This window comes from Caloenas nicobarica, chromosome 3 (genome assembly GCF_036013445.1).
Source record: "Caloenas nicobarica isolate bCalNic1 chromosome 3, bCalNic1.hap1, whole genome shotgun sequence".
Classification (NCBI taxonomy): domain Eukaryota; kingdom Metazoa; phylum Chordata; class Aves; order Columbiformes; family Columbidae; genus Caloenas; species Caloenas nicobarica.
The window spans coordinates 112458155-112479410 of record NC_088247.1 but is presented as its reverse complement, the minus strand read 5'-3'; the positions used below and the strand labels follow the sequence as shown (position 1 = coordinate 112479410).

Here is a 21256-nt window from a genome sequence, read left to right as displayed (position 1 = left end):
TAGCCAGCCTGAAAGGCAGGAAAATTGCTGGAAGAAAATTTAGCAAGAAATAGAGAATGCTTTGTCGATGAGTCACTGACACCTCACTGTTCTGTTTTCTATTCCAACCCCTTCCTGAAGCATTCAGTTCTTTCAGGACTGCAGACAACTCTCATGTTTGCAAAGGGTTTTGTGGATAGCACCAGCAAGGCCAGGGTCTAATAACAACAGTGAGCTGATTAGAGAAAAGCACTTTAAAAAAAAACAACCACCATCACTCTGTAATTAAGAGTTAGCCTGCTCCATCCAACACCGCCCACAAGGAGTATTTCCAGTTTAAATGAGGGTTTTGGGCACTTCTTGGAAAGGCATCAGTGCTCTGCTTTCCTTCAAAAAGACAGAAGATAAGCTTTTGATCTCTGCCAATTGCATGGAACCGGGCAAGGCTGCAGAGTGTCTCCATGGAACGCTGACTGGATCCCTGACCTTCAACACTTACTGCTGCCAGCAAGGTTTCAAGTTCAAGCCGAGGGGGAAGTGTCCCCTCCTCTCCCAACAACTTCCTTCTGAGAAACTGCATTTCCAGCTTCAAGCAATCGGTTTGCAAGCAAAAGACTGAGATATTTCAGACAAAGACAACTCTTCAGGCAGCTTCCTACAGCCAAACAACGGTATTTTCACTCTAAACTTCATCCTCAAATATCCTGAGTTCAGACAATTTACAGACATGAGGTGGCCTTAGCACAACTGAAGTTGACACTGGCCACATGTTCCCTAACCAGTTATCATGAATGGCTAATAGTCCATATTTCCAGGTTGGTGCATGAATGTCACCCTTGTTGAGCTGGCGGTAGTTCATTAAGAAAGAATTAAAAAAAAAAAAAAAAAAAAAAAAAAAAAAAAAAAAAAAAAAATCGAAACAAACCCAGTTTTATTAGAAAAAGCTAACATACTGCAACACATTTGGCATACTGCTGAGATAAGACCTTCTCATATCTCTGAAGGTTTCTAGCTTGAAAAAGAGAAAAACACAGACTGCTTTTCTTTTGGAGAACACGACATCCAAAAAGAAAAATACACTTGAATTTTTAAAAAATTCAGTGTTGACAAAAACATACAAAATGTATTGAACAGTGAAAACAGGTGCTTTAAATCAGGTAATCCTTGTGTGTGTCTGAACTTAATCGCCAAGTCTGAGGTGCCCAGCCTCTCCCAACAGCACATCTAGAACCTCTTCCTATCAGTAAGCAATGCTCTCCAGAACAGAGGAAGAACTATGGCATCTACATGAAGAGCTTTAACAGTACAAATACAAACTTTCAAGTGCAGCATAGAAGCACTGGAAAAAACCCAAACCCCTCATATCAAAAAACAACAATATAGAAAAGTGAAGGTCAACATACATTTAAGCAAAGCAGACTTTCCTGTTCCTTTGTAAAGAAAAAGTAAGCTAAGATATCTTCAAGCAAGCAAGGAGGTACAAATCTAGGAATGGAGATAAAATAATCCCTAATGACACATTTGGAGTTTGTATGACCCTGCTGTGAATTTGTGGTTATGTTTAAATTACACTTAGAATATATTACAAAAATATTTCAACTGCAACTATATTTTCTAATCAGCAAAAGTCAAACTTTCCCACTAGTGTATCTTCAGAAAGAGTATATGCATTCTGTGGACGGAAAAATAAGCAATCCAAAAGCCGAGACACAAAATGAGCACTGAGGTGTGGAGTTCCCTCTACTGGTTCTCCCTTGAAATTTCATGGCTTGTCGATCTTTTTTATTCAGTGTTCACTTTGAACACTTTCACTCTAGGAAAACTAGCAAGATAATTTTCTCAATGAAAGAATATGTTTTAAAAGAGCTCTTGAAAATTATAGTTCTAGTCATTTTAAGAAAGCCAGCTATCTCCCACCATTATAAATCACTACATTTGCCATAACTCTCTTCAAGCCTTTCTCCTCTCTTAAGTGCTATGCTGCATGGAATGTATCTATTTAGTTTTTGGGTGCTCAATAAAACCTAAAACTCCCTTATGAGTGAGGCTATGTTACTATCTATTAATTGCAATGCAACTAATATTTGTTCCATGTCGAGGCACATACTTCCTCAACAATAGGAACATTTTACTTGGTAAGAATCACTCAGTGATTCTTTAATAGGCATAAGTTACATGTTAAGACAGTTCAAGATCCCACTGTTAAGACACACAATTCAAAAGATAAACCCAAACAATACAAGTTTGTAAGTGGAGAGATTATTCTGTACCCATTCAACAGATCAGACTTCAAGGAAGACATTTGACATCTAAAGCCTTTTTACATAGACTCTACCTATAAAAAAAAAGTACAGAACTTCACATGAGCTCCGTGAAGCAGAAAGGACATGCTAAACCAACTACACGCTCATTCCTTAACTCACAACACCAAAACGAACCTGATGTTTGGTTACTGAAGTTTTGCCAGCTGCTAGAAATCCACAGGAAGAGACAAATATAGTCATAATTATTAGCCAGTTTTATCATTTTACTTTTGGAACACTCTGTATCTATAAATTACACAGCGGACCACGGAGAATCTTCTGTCAAAGTCCTAGGTCACTGAACTGCGTGGTCCAGGTTACCTTTCCATTCTTAGGAATCAGCTCTGTTCCTCGGAAAGTCACTTTCTGCAGTTCTGTTTTTGGCTCCAGCTTTTCAACTTAATTCCTGGTGACCTTTTTCTTTCAGCTCATGAACTGTTTCCTGTCTTGTTTTAGAGTTCCATTGTAATTTGAAATATGAACTATAGTACTATGAATTTCATATTTAAATTGAATTATTAAATTTAAGCCTTTTGATCATTCAAGAACTTCTGACCTACAGTAGCATGCACATGCACTCCTCATGTTTCATGCCACCCTTAGAAAATGAAAAAAAAAAAAAAGTGCAAAACCGAGTATTTACCTTGTGGACGTGCTCGCCTTCTCCACTGTGGACATGAGTCTTGCAAACGCATCAGTCACTCTGTTGCTTGCACTGGAAGTTTCCAGTTTTGAGGTTGTCAATTCGTACAACTCAGGATCCACACCTTATAGTATAAAACGATAATCAGTGATGGTTGGAGGAAAGTATAGCCATAATTAGCCACAAACCAACTTGCTAGAGACTGTTTTCTGTAAACATCTGAATCATTTATAATTTCAAGATACATGAAAAGAACATGACAGAACACATCTGCATTTCTAAATCACCATCCTCTCTCCCCACCCTTTTTCAGTAGCTTTTATAGTTGTGCTACAAAGCACACCTACATTGGATCAAGTCTGGCATACAAGGTCTCAGTCTAAGAGTAAACGACACAAATTTGATTTACCTTTTAGAGTGAAACACCCGTAAAAGTGTCATCTGTGTTAGAATAGATTGTTTCAATTACTTGAACTCAACTGTTCATATTAAAAGAATGGTGCATGTTAACAGGGACCAGCTCTTCAAAACAAGAGATCACACACAACACTGGCACGCGTTAGAGTGTATTTAGTATCTTGCTTTTCACAAGAGGTTGTGTTAATGTTTTTTTAATTGAGGAAAAGCAGCTTTTATGATACAAGTGGAAAAAAAGTTACATACTAATACGTATAACACTACCAAAACTTTTAGTCTATGCTTCCTTTTCATCTTTCAAGTATTTATAAAGCATGAAGCATCTGGATGTTTCAGCCTTGATTTTCTAGTTTCAGATATCTTAAGTCAGATGCTAACTTTTGACATCACATATATTGCGAATGGATTTCAAATCATATCAGCAGAGGTAATTCTGAAAACAATGCAAACAATGGAAACCTGCATCCAAGAAAATACATATGTATGGGGGAAATTCTACCTGTTTAATATCAAGCACCACATCTCAGTAGGAAGTAGCTCTATAATTTGCAGATATTAAGTATCTTTTCTTTAAAAAGTCTCTAAGAATTAGAATTATCAAATTGCACAGAAGCATCGTGTTTTATAGAACCTACATTCTAAACAAATGTAACACTAGTGCCAGCTGGTTTGGACAACATAGAAGCATTTCATACTACTGCAGAACAAATGCTGCAAATACTTTGATGTGATGATTCCATGTAGCTGCCTAACATAAAAACAGCTTCTATAAATTGACGTGCTGGTGATTTTACTCAGTTTACTTGCCTGGATCAAGACACTTTTAGAAGTACTCCTGAAATACTGATAGATTACTAAATTAAAAAAAAAAAGCCTGTGCCTATTGTCCTGCCTTTTCCACCCAGTAATTGCAATGCTACATGTGCAAATAAGTGAGGTTAATAATCCTCATGCCTGCTTTGTGGGAACTCTCCCCAAGCAATATCTTGACCATTTGCCATTTGTGCACACATTAAGTACCTTTTCATTGTTAGGAAACCAAGCTGACCGAAACAAAAAATCAAGAAAATCATCTGGTTAAGCTGCAGGAGCTGGAGGGCAAGATTTGCTCCATTTAATAATATGAGTTGATTAGAAATTAATCAGCTCTCCTTTCGACTTAGATTTCTTAAGTCTGGATTTTCAAAGTTAATTTGATCCAGTTTCATGCAAAACATCAAAATAGGTGCTGTCCTGAGACCAGTATACCAAGACTTTAAGTATCATCAGATGTTTACAGAACTTGTAAATAGTAAAAAGCCCAGGTATTCCATAAAATATTCACTTTCGAACAGGGAGAAGAAGACTTGAAGAAATACACTTTGACTTGCAGAAGCCTGCGAAATCCCATTAAGGTACAAATTGTAAAACTACTTGAAACAAGGCGTCCTTTGACATGCAACTCTGCAACAAATGTTAAATGCAACCTTCTAAGTTACATCATTTAGGTATTCACATTTATGGTCCTGAACTCATTTTCATTGTAGTGCAATGTCACTGCTCAATTTAATATTCTTTAGGTACCTCTTACTCAGCTACATTTATGTTAAATTATAAACATGAAAAATAAAACAATAAACTAAATCTGTGGAAACATACTAGAAATGAGTTAACTCCCTGTTCATGATGAGGAATGCAAATTTTAATAAAAACTGATTTTGGCTACTGATGAAATCAGACTGAGAAGAACACAGTGCAGATCTATAGTAAGTAAAATTAAGGCCTTCAGAGAAAGAATAAACTTCTATTACTGATAAAAGTTTCTTCTTTAAGCCAAAAAGATCTAACAATTTGTCTTTCAATTATTTTAGTTATTTTTAAGAGTTGCATATTCTCCATTTTATTCAAATGACTAGAGAATACTTAAGGAAAGCACTGCAAAACCTTAATGAGATATTGAAGAAAAGTTAGCCAACCAAACCCCACCCAAAGCTCCTGAACACACACACAAACACACGAGCTGCAAAGCCAAGGAACAAGCGACTTTCCCAGAAACAAGTCAGGAGGAAAGAAAAGCCAAAAAGGAGAAAGAAAAAAAAAAAAAAAAAAAAAAGAAAACCAAACCAAAACACACATACAAAAAACCCAACCAACCAACAAAAAACAAAACCAAACAACAAAAATACCACAAATAAAACTAGGCACTATAGGGCATACCAGGGAAGATGATAATACCTGTAACTTGATGAAACAACAACATTAAAAGAAAAAAAAAAGAAAAAGGCAATAAAAGGCTAATAAAGTATTCCTCCAGTAGTCACTTCAGGACACAGCAACGTATCCGACTGCACAAGCAGTACATGTACTGGGTACTGACAACTTTGATGTCGACAGACTTGCGCACACTTAGAAAAGTTCTGGAAGACTCAAGCGTCTTTAATTTGCTACCTATCACTTCCACAACAAAACCTGACATCTTTCATCTGATAATGACATTTTCCAAGGGTAGAATAAAAAGACATTTGGAATGTGAAGCCACAAAACTGCCTTCAATGATCAGATTTCAAAACAAAAAAGCAGGTTTTTAAATACAAAAAAATACTTTTTTTTTTTTAAATGTGGGAATACTCCCAAACCTCTCAAAACTTTTTTCAATTAAAAATCACTAAGAGGAAAAACCCCTTTCTATGAAAAAAGTGATTATCATGCCTTCAGGCATTGTACTGAGAGAGTATTTGCCTTATTTACTTAACCTGTGCACTGGCATAAGTCCCCCAAATGTTCCCTTAATTTCCTACAGAAATTTATTCAAAGGGTAGGTTTTTACAAGCTCATGCCAAATACTCAGAGCATGTAAAAAAACATGTGATAAGTGAATCCAACTACTTTCACATATTATTCAATGGAGGGTGGTGTTTTTATCTCCTTTTTAAGGGAGCAAGTTGCAGATAAAGTGCTCCGGTTTTATAATTAATGTTCATGAACTTCTAACGTCAAAAAAACATGCAACTACCCTTGTTTTCTATTATGAACGTTGTTAAAACACTTCTTTCACTTTATCATTAATATTAGTAGTTCACACAAATAAAAAATTTACAACTCCCTGGTAGCAGCAACCCCCAGCAGGGTTGTGATATGTTAAGGCCCGTGACTTCATATTTACACATAACTTCCAAATAACATCACAATCCTATAATCTGGAGGCGCTCATTTAGAAGAGAGAACAAACCTCAATTTTTGGAAATCATGTCTACAGCATTTTTCAATTAATTAAATTAATTTAGTTAAGTGCTTAGAAAAGTTAACTTTACAAATTTTTAATTTGAAACAAGTATTTTAACATCTTACTTGCGAGAGCAAAGAGCCATTCATTCCTTCAGCATGTGGCAAATACAGACCTGACAGTACCTTTGAAACACTTCGCACCCGATACAAAACATCAGAAAACAGAACATAGATTGAAAGAAAAACGCAGCAGAAAGACATTTAAGCGAAACGCAATGTAAAATATCTCCTTGTTTATAGGAAAGTCAAGTGATGCGCTCATGCTTTTAGCAAGTCGTTATAATAGTACAGTTGTGGTTTTAACACTCTGCTGACCTGGGATTGTGGTGGTGCTGCTAGAGCTACTGTCATCCACGGGCCCAAAGAAATCAAGGTTCAGAAGAGTGGAACCTCCACTAGCTTGAAATTCAGTGACCATGTTGGTAGGCAGCCATATAGAAGGTAAGCCAAGGGAGGGGTTTATGTGTAAAAAGGGGTAAGACACACACTTGAACATGCAAGTTATAATTAGTACTCAGTACGCAATTTAAAAATCGACATGAAAACAATGCTTACAGTATTAGTTTGTACCTTCTAAAATGTTAACAACTTAATTCAGTGCACATTTCCTCATGTACAATGCAGCAAGGAAATCAACACTAGTAACTTTAAAATAGATATATTTATTTCAATCTAAAAATGAAAGAGAACCAGCACGACCCAGAGAGAAAGATGTCATCAGTTAAAGGGAAACAATATATAGGTCAATTGATAGTTAGAATATAGCAGGTTTTTTCTCCCCTCGCTGAAATCAAAAGCCATTCTTTCCTTCAGGAAGACTTAGCAGATCCCCAAATACCAAAGTACCAAAAAAACCCTTTAAAGTTTTGTTCAGCAACTTTAAGGTATTAATTATAATTATCCTAAAGTAATGCAAACATAGAGTATCAAATGCCACTCTTATATCCAGTTCCTCACTGGTAAATTATACTGTTCCCCTTTAGGACTAAAACAGAAATCAAACCAAGATACATTTTAAAGAAGTTGTTTTTTTAAAAAGAAAGCATGATGATTGACTGAAGTAATAAGACACCAGACAACAGCAAAAGGGTCCATCCAGGCTTTCCTTCAGCACCATGATATTGCTATCCAGATTCTAAACATCCCACTTGTTCTGAAACAACACCGTGAGGCAACACTAGTGCACTACGAGGTGCCGTTTATTTTAGCCTGCTTTGGAATGACTTGTATGTTATGAATTAATTGCTGTTAGCAGGCTCCTCATAAAGGTATCAGTTTCTTTACAGGTTTCTAGTCTGTCAATCAAACAAGTTTCCAAAACTTGTTTTATTTCCTTTGCATGCACTTACATTTCTGAGACTGGAGGCGATGGTACAACTCACTTTGCTATTAAAACAGACATAAGTGAACAGTCTTTTATGTGATAACTATATACATTTACAGATACAAATAAGTGTGTAGCTACGTCTAATATTTAGCTATAATTAACTCTTGAGTGTAAGCAAAAGTGATAACAGATGACATTTCTGAAATATAAAATTATCTGTAAATCTGAAAACTTTCAGCTCAAGAAGTGTATCTTTTGCAAACTGTTTGTGGTTAAAATATTGTGCTTTGAAGTAGCCACTATACACAAGTTTGGCATTCAAAGGACGGCTAAAGAGATAGTTCATTGGTGAAAAATACTTAAGTAAAACTTGTAAATCCAAAATGCTCATTGGTTCAGTTTCATTATAATCTTCAGTTATGTATATAACGAAGTGTTAATATTGCCACTGTGTCATTAGCATATGGCAGGAATCTAAAATACGTAACTTAGTATTTTTCAGACTACATAATACTTCACGTAGGGGCACAGTTAATCAGAAAGAAAGCCTGAATTTCCAAAGTTAGGTGTAAGAAATAAATATTATATATATTTATATATGTGTGTGTATATTTAAAAAAAAAATAATCAGCAGATAGATGTTTGTCTGAACTTTGTAGCTTTCTTATCTCTAGCTCTGGTGCTAGAGGCTCTACGGAGAGACGTACCATCTAAAGGGTTAGTAAGGCCACTGCTACTCCAGTCAAACTGGACAGGTGGTAGAGATTCCTAGAGTTGAAAAGTCAGAAATCAGATTTCATAGTCAGTTCAGGTTACAACAATGCAAAGCAGTTCAAATAACAGATTCTAAAAGACTAAAGAGACAACTAAATAGGCAAGCCTCAACTTCTGGAAGGCGTGTATTTTTATAATATGCACTAAAGATTCAAAGCAGATTTGTTCTACCACAGGAAGTCCCATTAAATTCTGTACAGTACAGATTAGGTAACTTCTAACTCAAACAGGATTTGCAAATTAACTAAAACATATGAATTGAATAAAATACCTTAAGGCATAGTTGAAAGTTAAATTACTACTACTTCCATTGAAGACGAGGCATTTTGCATAAAAAGTTATGTACACACAATTATAGGGCAAATTTAGAATAAGGTTATTAATGAAAGCTGTATGCACATCCACACTTTGTCCTGATTATATATAAAGTCAGTTATTTACCATCAAATAGACCATGATTCTTTTGGTTTGTTTCGCTTTTAAGAGACATAAGCCCTATGTGTGAGGGACCAACCAGCAACACCATCTCCACTCTGCCCCCTTTCAAAAAAAAAAAATCCTGTGACTTACTATCCTTTAACGACTAACTCATTCCAATATATAAACAAACCACTGGTAACAACGTTTGAACAAGAGGAGCATGGAAACTTTCACTCCTGGGAGCCCATCCTTGCCTTTCTATTTCCTCTTACTAAGTTTTTTGCACGCACACAGGTAAACCAAGCAAGCAGCAGGGACCATGCTTTACAGGGAAAGCGTGTTCAGGTGCAGCGTAACTTGCAAGTGCTGTCCTCCTGTATTCTCAGGACACAAACTGATGGGACAGTATCAAAACAACTGAAATTAGTTGGTATTTCTACTTCTGTGCGTCACGTTTCTGCTCCCTCCCCAGTGAAGTCAACTGTCAAGAAGCACTGGGAAAGGATGTATCCTCAACTTCTAATAGAACAATCACACTTATGGAAGAAAAGCATTGGAAGTTCCCTGCAACATTATTCAAAATTCATCACTAGTGGTCAAGCTTGCAGTGGCTGAGATATACCTTCTCTTTGCTTTCGTAGGAAGTCAGGCTTTATTTTTTTTTTTCCTACTTTTAAAACTTTCAGCTATCCAACATCCAACACTGAAAAAATATGCAGGTTCACAAACCAAGACTGTAGCAACCTGAGCTAACTTTGTACAATTAAGCTAACTGTAAGGGGCTTTTGCTAGGTGATAGATGTTTACAGAAAGAAAAATGAAGGGAGCTGGAGATTTCTGTATTTATTTATACTAAAAGCCTTGCCTAGAAAAATCTTTCCTACCTAATGACTTGGAAATATTTCCAGTACTGAGCACAACTAGAAGAGTATTCACTCCATGGAGCTTAAGGAGCTGATGCTACGATTTTCAATTTGCTTTGGTAATGGCATTACTAGCATTGAAATGAGTTGCATGGAAACAATGTCAGCAGTGTGGAAGCTACACCTGATGAAGTAATGACCACTATCATCAGTAGCTTGTTTACAGTTTGTCACATCCAAAATATATTAAGATTAAAAGGGCTTTGTAAAAAAAAAAAAAAAAAAAAGAAAGAGAAGCAGGCAAGTATGATAATTTAGTAGCTTTCTGCCCTGAGGAAAATGAACCCAAATTGAAGCAAAGTAACTTCCTACCAACTTTTACTTACTGAGGAAAACACCCACTACATTTTGTGTCAAAAGACTGAGTCAGAACTCATGAGTGTGACAGAATTGCATGGAAAAGGAGGTACCAGTGGCTGGCTAAGCTTTTCCCTTTAAGGATGACTTTGATTCTCAAATTTGCCAAGGATGTGATGAATTCTTCCTCAAATGGGGGGGGGAAAAAAAAAAAATCTGTCTCCAAATCAAGTAAGGGTATACGAAGTATAGCAGTCTATAGTAGTCTGCTCTGTGGGATGAGGCCATCCTGCTGGCTTCAACTACTTGCAAAAAAGGGGGGTGGCAAGTAAAGCAGACCCCATTTATACAGAATGCTGGCAAGCCCTGGTCTACACAACAGCAAACAAAGTGAGAGAGCAGCAGCAAAAAACAATTAAACAGGAAAAGTTTTCAGTTTCTAGTGAGCTCAGCTTTAAGAAAACTAGCTATACTGGGACACCTGAATGCAGCATTGAAATGTCAAACAGTGGGAAAATGCCCTGCAAATGGGAATATAGAGTTTTGTCTTGCAGACATTGCAAGGTTGCTAGACTCCTGTATTTACAACCAGTATTTTAATAACATGCTTTAAAGGAAAAGTGCCCAATCTGGAAAGATATTGAGAATCAGGGCAAACTGCTCTCACTCCTCCTTCGATCTTAGATTACAGGACGTGGTACAGAAATGAAAAAGTATACTTGGCTGTCAGAGTACTACTCTGAATGTTAAGTAAGTGAGAAAGAAGAAACTAAAATGCCTGCTGGCTTTACTGCATTGTATTTCACTTTGATAAAAGCAAGAGATGTTTTCACACAGTAATTTTAGAATGGTACTATGTAAGAACTTTGATAATCCAAAGGAGCAAAAATATAAATGTTTGTCTCTGTGCCAATAATTACCTGCCCCTCCCTGCCCCCTCCAAGAAAAAAAAGAAGTCTTTTGCTGTCTTAAAGCTGGCGGAAAAGATAGAAGGGCTTGTAATACAAATATAATATCAATATTTAGACAGATCCCACAACCGAGCATCATAAACATTTCAGAAAAAGGTTTACATGGAAGTAATTAATACATTTCATTCCCTATATTCATTGGCAAAATCACAACAGTTTTGGAAGTTATTTTTCTTAGATATCACTTTTAAGTGACTGCCACATCTGATAGAACAGCAAGTTCTGTAATATCTCTTACCTGCAAACCTTTCTCTCTTACTCTGTCCAAGCTACATATATTCTTGGATCTTTCTCATATGTATAACTGGAGAGCAGTTCCATGATGGAGCCTTTGGCTGGTGGCCAATAATATGGTAGTTTGCATCTGTCATTGTTAGAAGTCCTGATGGTCCCTTACGTAATTAAAAGTGTTTTAAAGACTGTCACCCCATGGGTTTTAATTAAGGTTCAGTCCCTCACGGACAGCAAGTGTAAGATACATATTCTACTACAACCTGATCTCTAATTCAGTGGCTTACATGCAGGCAGATGTGGTGTAATAGGTATTCACAGAAAAGAATTACCGGTAATTTTCTTCTAAAAAGGTCTGGGTCACTACAGATTTCTATTCCAATATAAAACTTACTAAGCAAAACTAGGCTGGCAAGAAATTCTGAAGTTATCCAGTATGCTGGGACAAAGCTGCTGCTAGGTTCTACCAAAGAAACAGTCTCAAACTGAGAGAAGAGGATGCTTTGTAGCAATACCAAAAAGCAGAAATACCTAGAGAACTTTTTGAAAAAAAGCCAAAGAGAAAAAGGTAAATAAACTTTAAAACTATGGTAGCCAGAGAATACTATCAAATCCAGAGAAAGAAGTCAACATTAACCCCAGAGAGCAACCTTTTCAACAAGCAGTGGAATATATTTAAGTCATACTGCTTAAGGCTTGGCTGTGGTGTAGAACCCCACTGTAGCAGATGCCGTAAAACAGAAGAGAAGGGCACCTATCTCAGGTTTCGCAATCACAGGTTGCCTATTTGAGCTGCCATTCTCTCTTACACCTGACGTGCCTTGATAGAGCCTTTTACTCTAGACCTGCAAAGTCTTTGAGACGCTATGCTTAAAGGCAACAGTATCTGGGGATTATTTCATATTCAGTTTACTGCTTACAGGTATGAGCACAAAGGAATAGAGAAATAAACCCTGCGACTGTCAAGATAAACAACAGATCAAAGAAGAATTTAGACTCTACCTTCAAATAAAGAACAGAACGAGTCTACAAAAGTCATCTTTATACAACAAACTCATGCGGTAGATCAGTCAGTAACAACTTGCGCGAAAGGAGAAATCATAATTTCAAAAACCTTGTCCTTGCAGCTTAAATGGCTCAGATGGAAATTTGTCCACTGTATTTCCATAGCTTAACCAACCCAGTGAGATCCTTTGCAGAGAATAAAGCCAAAACGTACAGAGTTAATGTAGTAACTAGGAAAAATTATGGGAGCTCATTTGCTGCTTTTCTCCGCACTCTAATGATACTTTAAATCTCTGCATGCTTTCCTCTGTTTGTCTACAACCAAAAAAACTTGAGGCATTTCTGTGTTTCTGCAAATGTTCTCTACACTCCTACTTTTGCATCATCACAGTCTTTCTTCCAATGTCTTACTCCCTCAGCAGAGGGTCCTACACCTGTAGGCACAGATCTGTATACAAGGCCCATCAATGCCAGCCTTTCAAAGGAGAATATTCTCTTTTCCTTACGCAAAGCATAAGAATCTACTAACCACTCTCCTTCCAATAAGAAAGTTAATATTCTGAAGTTTCTGAATATAGGAATGATTCATCATCATCATGATCTGAAAATAGAGGAATTTAGAAGGTTTAACTAAACAATTACACATAAATTGGCTAAGCTTAAAGAAACCTAAATTGTTGCACCTAAATTACCTATGTTTAGAATAAGAAGTTTTGAGGTCCACTAAAACTGCCTGTGTTTCCACTGCATACTTACCAATGTTTACAGCACAGTTCCTAATGAAATGTTTACCAAAGTTTGGACACATCATCCTAATCCCACTACAATCTGGAATATTCCTAAGAGGCAGTCGGCACAATGGGAAGTGAAGCTGGGTTTCCCCAAAAGCAAACAGAAGCCACTAAACATTAACAGAAGACAAGGCCAAGAAAGAAACAAGGTCTCTGAGGTGGAGAATTGATCGTTCATGCCCTGAAACTTTCTGAATGTCACTTAACTGTGGCCTCCTAGCATTTAATGGTTAGAGCTCAAGCTTTTGGGGAAGACACAAGTTAATTTTAATATTCGTCTTTTTGGAAAAAAAAAAAAAAACACCTAAGGCCAGCAGTGCAGACAGACAGTATAGTTGCTTCTTGTATGTATTAATCGACAACAACTATTGAACTGAGATGGCCTTGTCAGAACAAGTTATGGGACAAGATTACCAGTGTGACAAGTAATGGGAAATTCTGCTGCAGGAGTACCTAAAAGTACAAATTCATGATTAGAGGGGGGGGAAAAAAAAAAAAAAGATACTTTGATAAGTAGAGGTTCTTATTTTCAGCACTCGGCATCATGACTGCAAAGCAACTGAGAAACTGGCACATGTCATAGATGCTGCTACTTGAGGCTCTTGCAGCTCTGTACACTGTTTAGCGTATGGTTTCATTCATGTAAAAAAGGGAACTTTGAAGGCTGCAGAAAGCCAGTGAAATTCTCCTACTTTGTTCATATACAGAAATTCCACAAGTGATTTGTTCAGCTCAGACTAGTTGCAATAATCATTACTGTTAAATTTTCTAATACTCAGTTTGGCTGCTCAGTTCCACTATAGCATTTGTGAGAAGCAGCATAGGAAGCATCATCAAACATCTGTATTACTATATAAAAAACCCCTCAGTTCTGAGCCCACTTGACATACTGCTATTCTACAACAAAGAAAGGTTTCTCCTCTGGTGCAAGCATGTCACAGAACTCTGCACTATGTCAGAGCAAAGAGTGCAAGGAAATGACTACAGTCAGAAGTACACAGGGTTAAGGTTAGGTGTAGCACAAAGATAGATAATTTTGGAATGCATTCAATCAGAAGACATGAGCATTGCAGGTAACTAAAGATGTCGGGCAGATTAAACAAGACCTGCAACAGGGGACACAGTTGACTCTCTGAAGGTGTGCCAAGTACCGCTGTAGCGACATCAAAAATGAAATGTCTCTGCATAACCTGTTAGCTGGTTGACAACCACAAACATTGCAACACACATGGCATTAAGTGGTTTTCTAATATCATAGTATCAAAACAACAAACCAGAATTAGAGAAATTCAGAAGCTCACTCCTAAACTCCTCTGAGCTCATTTTGTATCAGACGTAAAAGACAGTGAAGCCAGAAAAGCAACTTTCTGTTCAAATCTGGCATAAAGGGCCCACAGAACTCGTACAATCAAGTAGTCAGGCACTTATGCTAGTAATGATTGTACGCAGAATCTCTTTCCAGGGAGCTGGACTGCTTTTCATGTTACTCTGAAAAAGACAGGAAAGGTAAATAGGAAAAGAACATGAAGAATATACATGCAAATATGACAGGTTAGAAAAACAAGTGCTAACCAACAGGTAGAATGATCTACAGTAAGCTCCAATAAAAGCAAAGATGAAGAACCTCAGCTAGAGGAAGGACAAGCCTAAAATTACATCTAAAATTCATGGAAGTAACTGTCCACTGCCTTTTAAAGCAAATTGCTGTGTAACAGCAGATATCATCAGGACTTAAATGCTGGCCACCAACTGCTCCAGTCTTATCATAGGGACTCCTTTCCAGTCACACATGAAAAGCAGATCCAAGAGCAGGACTTCAATGTGACACAAGGTGTCTTTGAACACACCATGTAGACACATTGAACATGAAGGAAGAGGCAAGGCATCCCATTGTTTCCCTCATTCTTTCTTTTCCTCTCCTCCCCCTTCTCTATTTTTTACCTGGAACTGATCAGATGTACATGTGTTCATCTCTGGTGATACAGGAGGTGTCTGTCCTATTGAAGCTATTTTTTCTGCTGCAGATATTGGTTTCAAAGGTTCCTTGGTAGGTTCTAACATGCCCTAAATAAAGAAACATTAAAAAAAACCCATAAAAAACCCCCACATCTGGACACAGACACACACTCATATATATTCCAAGAACTACAGATGCAGAAGTAGAAAATACACTACTAGGTAGTACTACCCTAGATTAGAGACTTGGGAGTAACCATCTATCCCTGAGACACTTCCAGTGAGGGAGGCAGAAAGAGATGGGGCAGGGGAGAGAATCATGCTGGTTCCTTAGGCTTAAGAAACATTTTAGAGCCCGTAACAGAAAGCCAAGTGCTTAGCTGGAGCCTGTTTACAACTTTCAGTAATGTAATTTAAGCTGGAGGAAACAGTTACTTGATAAGGTGACATCTTCTCCTACCAATTGTGTGCAAACTATTCCTGAAATATCAAATGGCCCCATCCGAAAGGCACAAGTGCATTCATTTTATTTCAACAATTAGGTAATTCAGAAGAAATGAGTCAAATTATCAGTTTGCAGAACGATAGCAAGGACAATAATTCGTGACATGGAAATAAATGCATTAAAAACCATTAAGAAAATACTTAAAACACATTTTCAATTTTAAACAAACTGTTCAAAGCTAAGCGGCCCTATGAAAAACATCTGAAGACTCTGGTGTTCCTGAATGAAATTGAGGCTGAGCAAGAGATCTATAGAAAGACCAGAGTTTGCACTGGGACATGCAAACCACCTCAGAACGATAAGGTATGAGAAAAAAAAAAAACCCAACTAAACCCATTTGTTTTTCAACTAGCATGTTTTAAAATAATTTCAGGAAGCCAGCCACCAAGATCAGCTGTCCCACAAATGTTTCTACACCATGCCAGGGGAGCTTAGAATTTAACCACCAGACAAATAAATTACTTTGGACAGTGGAGAACACATGCAATGTGGCAACAGAAAGCAGCAAGCCACTTTACTCTCATCATCATCTCTATCCAGCTTATTGTGTGCACAAGTATATAAAAAAATTAAGAGATAATTAATCAGCAACAACAATCTGTTGCAAAAAATAACTGCACGTGTTGAGTACATAGTCTTACTCACAAATACATTACAGGAAGAAAATAGCAATTGCTATGAGATGTTTTATCCTCTGTATCAGAATACAAGTGCAAGAGCTGACCTTTGACAGAAAACAACAGCTCTAGAAACTGATTGTAGAAGTCACTCTACAAAATTAACCTAGAGATCACATTTGTTTTATTTTCCATTTGTAAATGACCATAAAAAAAATTGTATGTGTGTTTGTATGCATATATATACACACATAGGTTTCCAGAAAATCTGAAATGCCGAACAGGAATTACAGAATATTGGCTTAAGTGAAGACCTACTGCACTAGGTTACTTGAGTTTCCTTCCATCTACGGAAATCTAAATTATGGTTGCTATTTTTATCTAATACTTGGGGCAACACAACAATACTGGCTATGCAATGCTTTTTGTATGCACGAATAGCCTAATATACAAATGTGAGTCCTTTATTAATATGCCAATAACACTGCAAAGCATTACTATGCATCTCTCTTGACCTCGGGATATTGAGACGCAATCAAGTAATTAACGGTCTGTCAGAGAAACAGTTGCACAAAAAGGAGTGCTCAAGAGAGCTGAGAGAACATCCTACACACATTTCACGGAATACCATAACTATCTTGCGGTTCTTAACCTTCCTTTGAAGCATCTGGTCTTAGTGGCAGGGCTTCCCTGATGGCAGGTGCGGATGCAAATCGATGCTTTGATTGATTTCCATGTTCCTTTGTCATTTTTGACAACCACTGAACAATCTAGTTTCTTGTGTCAAGTTTTAGTTGACGTTTTTACGTCTATACCTTATATTTAATAGTTAAAATTCAACAAGAACTTTTTATTGCTGCATACACATTACTCCAGCCATTTTTTCCTTTTTTTTTTAGGAAATGCCTTGAACTAAGCTTAGACTACCCAGCCCACCTTATTAGACAACTAGCTTGCTTTATGAAATGAGTAAATAAATAGTTTCTTCACTTAAAGTACCTGCTTGCACACATACTGAAAACTGCATTTGATGAGTCTTTTCTAGCATTTTTACTGATGCTTAAGCTATAATCGTACTTACAAAAATATCTTTCAGCATACTTGGTGCTTAATGTTATTTAATATCTTTCATTATATAATGTTGTTGGCACCATAACAAAAAGCAACACTAAAAAAGCTTACCAGTCCGGCAGCATACATGGGTACTATAACAGGTTGTTTCTTGTTGCCTGTAAAGAGCTGATAAAACAACAACAACAATAATTTACTGAAGTGTTTCTGTGTCAGTGATGATAATACTTTTCCAATATTATATAACGTGCATAAGATTAATAACAGAGAATAAATACTATGTTAAACTTAATACAGTGGTTAAAAACTAAAGCAACTTTTAATATTAATAGGACTTAAAAAAAGTTGTCAGATGGTCTGCCATGAAAAGCCATATCCAGGACAGTTACACAACTAAGAGACAAACATTCATACAAAAAGACTTCCACCTGACTCTACATTTAAAGCAGCTCCATTATTTAGAAAGCAAGTTTTACTGACAGACTCACAATATTTCTTGTGTCAATTCCCAAGGAGCACAAAAGTTTTTTGTTGCTGTGAGAGCCACCCCACTGGTATCTCAGTCCATATGCATCATGGATATCCTGCAGCTCTGTCCAGACGTCCATCAGTTCCCTACACAGCCCGTCATAAATCAAGTTATCAACAGGAATAACAGCTTAGCAGCCTTGAATATTTATTCTAGTTTTTAATGTGACTTATTATAAATTCAAATTAAACTTACGCCCAAGCACAATACCCAGGGGAACATAGTGTTCTGAGAACAATCATAGTTCAGACTTATTGGGAAATGATGTCCACAGCAGACAGGACAAGGCCTACTTAAACTTCATAATCACATGAATAAATATAGCAATTTTTATCAAGTGTAACTAATAAGACATATTCTAATTAACTTGAAGGCATCACTTAAAAGAAGATGATATGCTGCTGACTAAGTTGATATGCTAAGTGAAATACTCCTGGCATATGTTGTCACTGAAAACAAGCATTTTGCTAGATACCTAATTTTTACTCAATAGTTTTTCAAAACGCTTGATGCAAACAACTAATTTTGAATTACTGCTATATGTTTTAAGTTCCCAAAGAAGACGCGTTTCTACTTCAAATTAAGTTGGTTGCATTTTGGCTTCTTACCTGCTATCTGCCAAGGTGGCCTCAGTTGTCATCTGCTTTTCACCTGCTTCCAACAAATGATTCAAGGAACTTATTTCTTCTTCAATTTCAAGAACAGGCATGGAAGGAAAACAGACTTCGAATATTCGTTCCAGACGACTTAGCAATGTTGTCTGTATCAAAGAGCAAACACCTACGTTAAGTTTTGTTAACTTCTTTAAAAAAAAAGTAGTCCAAAATTATAAAAATATGTTAAGATGGAAAAAAATAGGTGGCTGATACAAAGTTTCACTTACCACAAAATACATAGTTGTCAGAGGATCACAAGACTTTTTCTAAGCACCAAGTACAAGCTGCTAGTTACTGAGAAACAGTAAAGATCTTGTCCTCTGCAAAGTGAGTTCTTACAGAAGAATTCACAACAGTTCTTACCAGAGTCACTCTTTGTTATAAATTAGCAGAAAATATGTGCAATAAGTATTAAGCTATATTTACTTAAGAAGTGTTGAAGTCTCCAAATTTACACATCCTAAGGGTTTTATTGAACACTTTTTCAGCAAGCTTGGTATTGAACAATATCATTTCACATAATGATGATGCACTTCAATCCAAACTTGAGACATAACAATGATTTGGAAGACAGTTTCACTCATAAGATATACACAGTTAAAGGTCTCACAAAACTCAGCCTGATGTGCAACACGCTCATGGTGTGATAACAACTTTGAAAATGGTAAGCAAAAACTATTTAGAGTCCAAAGACTGCACACTTCCTAAGAAACTGTTAGTAACAATGACTCAGATGCAGGAAAACTATAATCCCCAGCTTCATTTGCTACAGTTCATGTGATAATCAGGTATAATGCAGAAGAGTCAAGACTAAGGCATTTAAATATGTTGTAAAAAAAAAAAAAAATTAATAAGATTTGTTTTATACTTCTCCAGACAAAACAAGAGCCAAAACCAAAGAAGAAATATTAAATGCCTCAATTTCTTCCCCCAAACCAACTTGTATGTTTTTACACATTAGAGATTGCTTATTTAAATAGAAGAGTTACTTTCCTTCAAGCAATTTCCCCTTCCTCCCATTCATGATTCAGACACTTAATGCTGAATGCTGTGATCCTTCAGGGGTCAAGAGACAACCTTGGGAATGTTTCTATCCTGGCCAAATAAATTAAAGAACAACAAGAACACTAAACTTTCATTTCAGCTGCAGAAGAAGCCAGCCAGATAGCAGCATGGTTTGCATAACCACAACTTTATCAATGGTACTCTCGTCCGACCTTCTTTCTGCTGCCTTACATCATAATATAAACTCACGCCAAGCGTGTGGAAATGCAAATACTCAGAAGTTTTGCGGGAGGGCTACAGATCTATATTCCACGGTTTTGAGAGACTAGGCGGGATTTTCTGCTTGTCAAAGTAGTTGTGACCGTGTCTTGATGTCACCATTACTTTAGCAACCCTCGAGAGAAAGGTAACTTCAGCTTCTTAGAAAGGCAGACAGGGTTCTTAAGTTTCATAACACTGCAAATGTCTCCTGTTTTTCTCTCCACCAGTGCCACAATCACTGCTGTTGGGTAGGATAAAGTCCTAGTGATATAAACAGCACATATTGGTACTAATGGTCTCCAAGCATTTTAACTCCACAGCATGCACTAGGACTTTGCAGCTGGATTAAATATTAAAAACAAAAAGACCCTCAAACAACCTTCCACCCCCATGGAACAAACCCAAAACATTTCCTTTTTTTCTTTTTAGACAAGTATAATATATTTTCTTCTTTTTAAGTTCTTCCATTACATTTTTATATCTTCTCTCTGTTGTATTTCCATACAGACACAGAATTTCAACTTCATTATAGCTCTATGAACTGTCTCAGACAGACATACCACTGACATGGAGTATATTTTTGCCCCAAGCTCAACTCATTAAAAACAGGTAACCGGCAAGCTCTTAACATATATTTAAAAGTACCAATTGCAAGATATGCTCATAAAAATGAAATTAAAGCCTTTTTAAATGTACTTGTATTTTACCAGAAGCATCTGAATCTCTCTTCTTGCTAAGGGAAGGAGACACAAGCCTGGCACAAAAGCAGTACTTTATCTTTCTAGTTTGGGGTTCCTCAACAGGCACTTTTCCCAATGCTGTGCTGCACTGCACACAGGGCAGCATCCAGCAGCTCTGACACCTGTTGTGCTACTGGGAAAATGGAAAAGAAACTGAGTAGGCAAAACTCTCATGAGAATCTTCCAGTGTCTGCTGGTATAGTCTTGCCAGCAGAGCCCTCCTGTGGAGATGCAGCGTATTTCAGCAGCAACTCTGCATTTATAAACATAAACCTCAAAGACTGGGGTTTTTTTTTGTTACAACTGAAATTATTTAAGGTTCAGAGAACCAAGTGAAAGTTACAGATTTTAATTAGACCAATCGATACAGTTGGGACAAACCATTATGCAGAGTATCTGCTTCATAACTATAATAGTTACTTACAACATTTCTCATTTGAATTTTTATCTGAAAATTTGCCTCGCCTCTTGTCTCAATTAAACAAACCACTGACCACATCCATCAGCAAACATAGTACAGGAAACACAACAGAGAGGCAAATACCACATTATCATAGTGTCTTGATTCTGT

General features: G+C 36.9%; 1 protein-coding gene across 2 annotated transcripts in view; it reads right to left on the bottom strand.

Moving 5' to 3' along the window:
* AFTPH (aftiphilin) overlaps window positions 1-21256 on the bottom strand; it is a 46583-nt gene that overhangs the window by 4195 nt on the left and 21132 nt on the right. Inside the window, exons 3-9 of one of the 2 annotated variants that reach the window (XM_065632437.1) lie at window positions 18632-18783; window positions 17983-18109; window positions 17606-17662; window positions 15287-15409; window positions 8641-8701; window positions 6922-7005; window positions 2926-3049 (exon numbers count right to left, since the gene is read on the bottom strand). In XM_065632437.1, coding sequence (XP_065488509.1) covers window positions 2926-3049; window positions 6922-7005; window positions 8641-8701; window positions 15287-15409; window positions 17606-17662; window positions 17983-18109; window positions 18632-18783 — 728 coding nt within the window. The remainder of the gene's footprint in view (window positions 1-2925; window positions 3050-6921; window positions 7006-8640; window positions 8702-15286; window positions 15410-17605; window positions 17663-17982; window positions 18110-18631; window positions 18784-21256) is intronic. The other variant, XM_065632438.1, reaches the window with a different exon arrangement.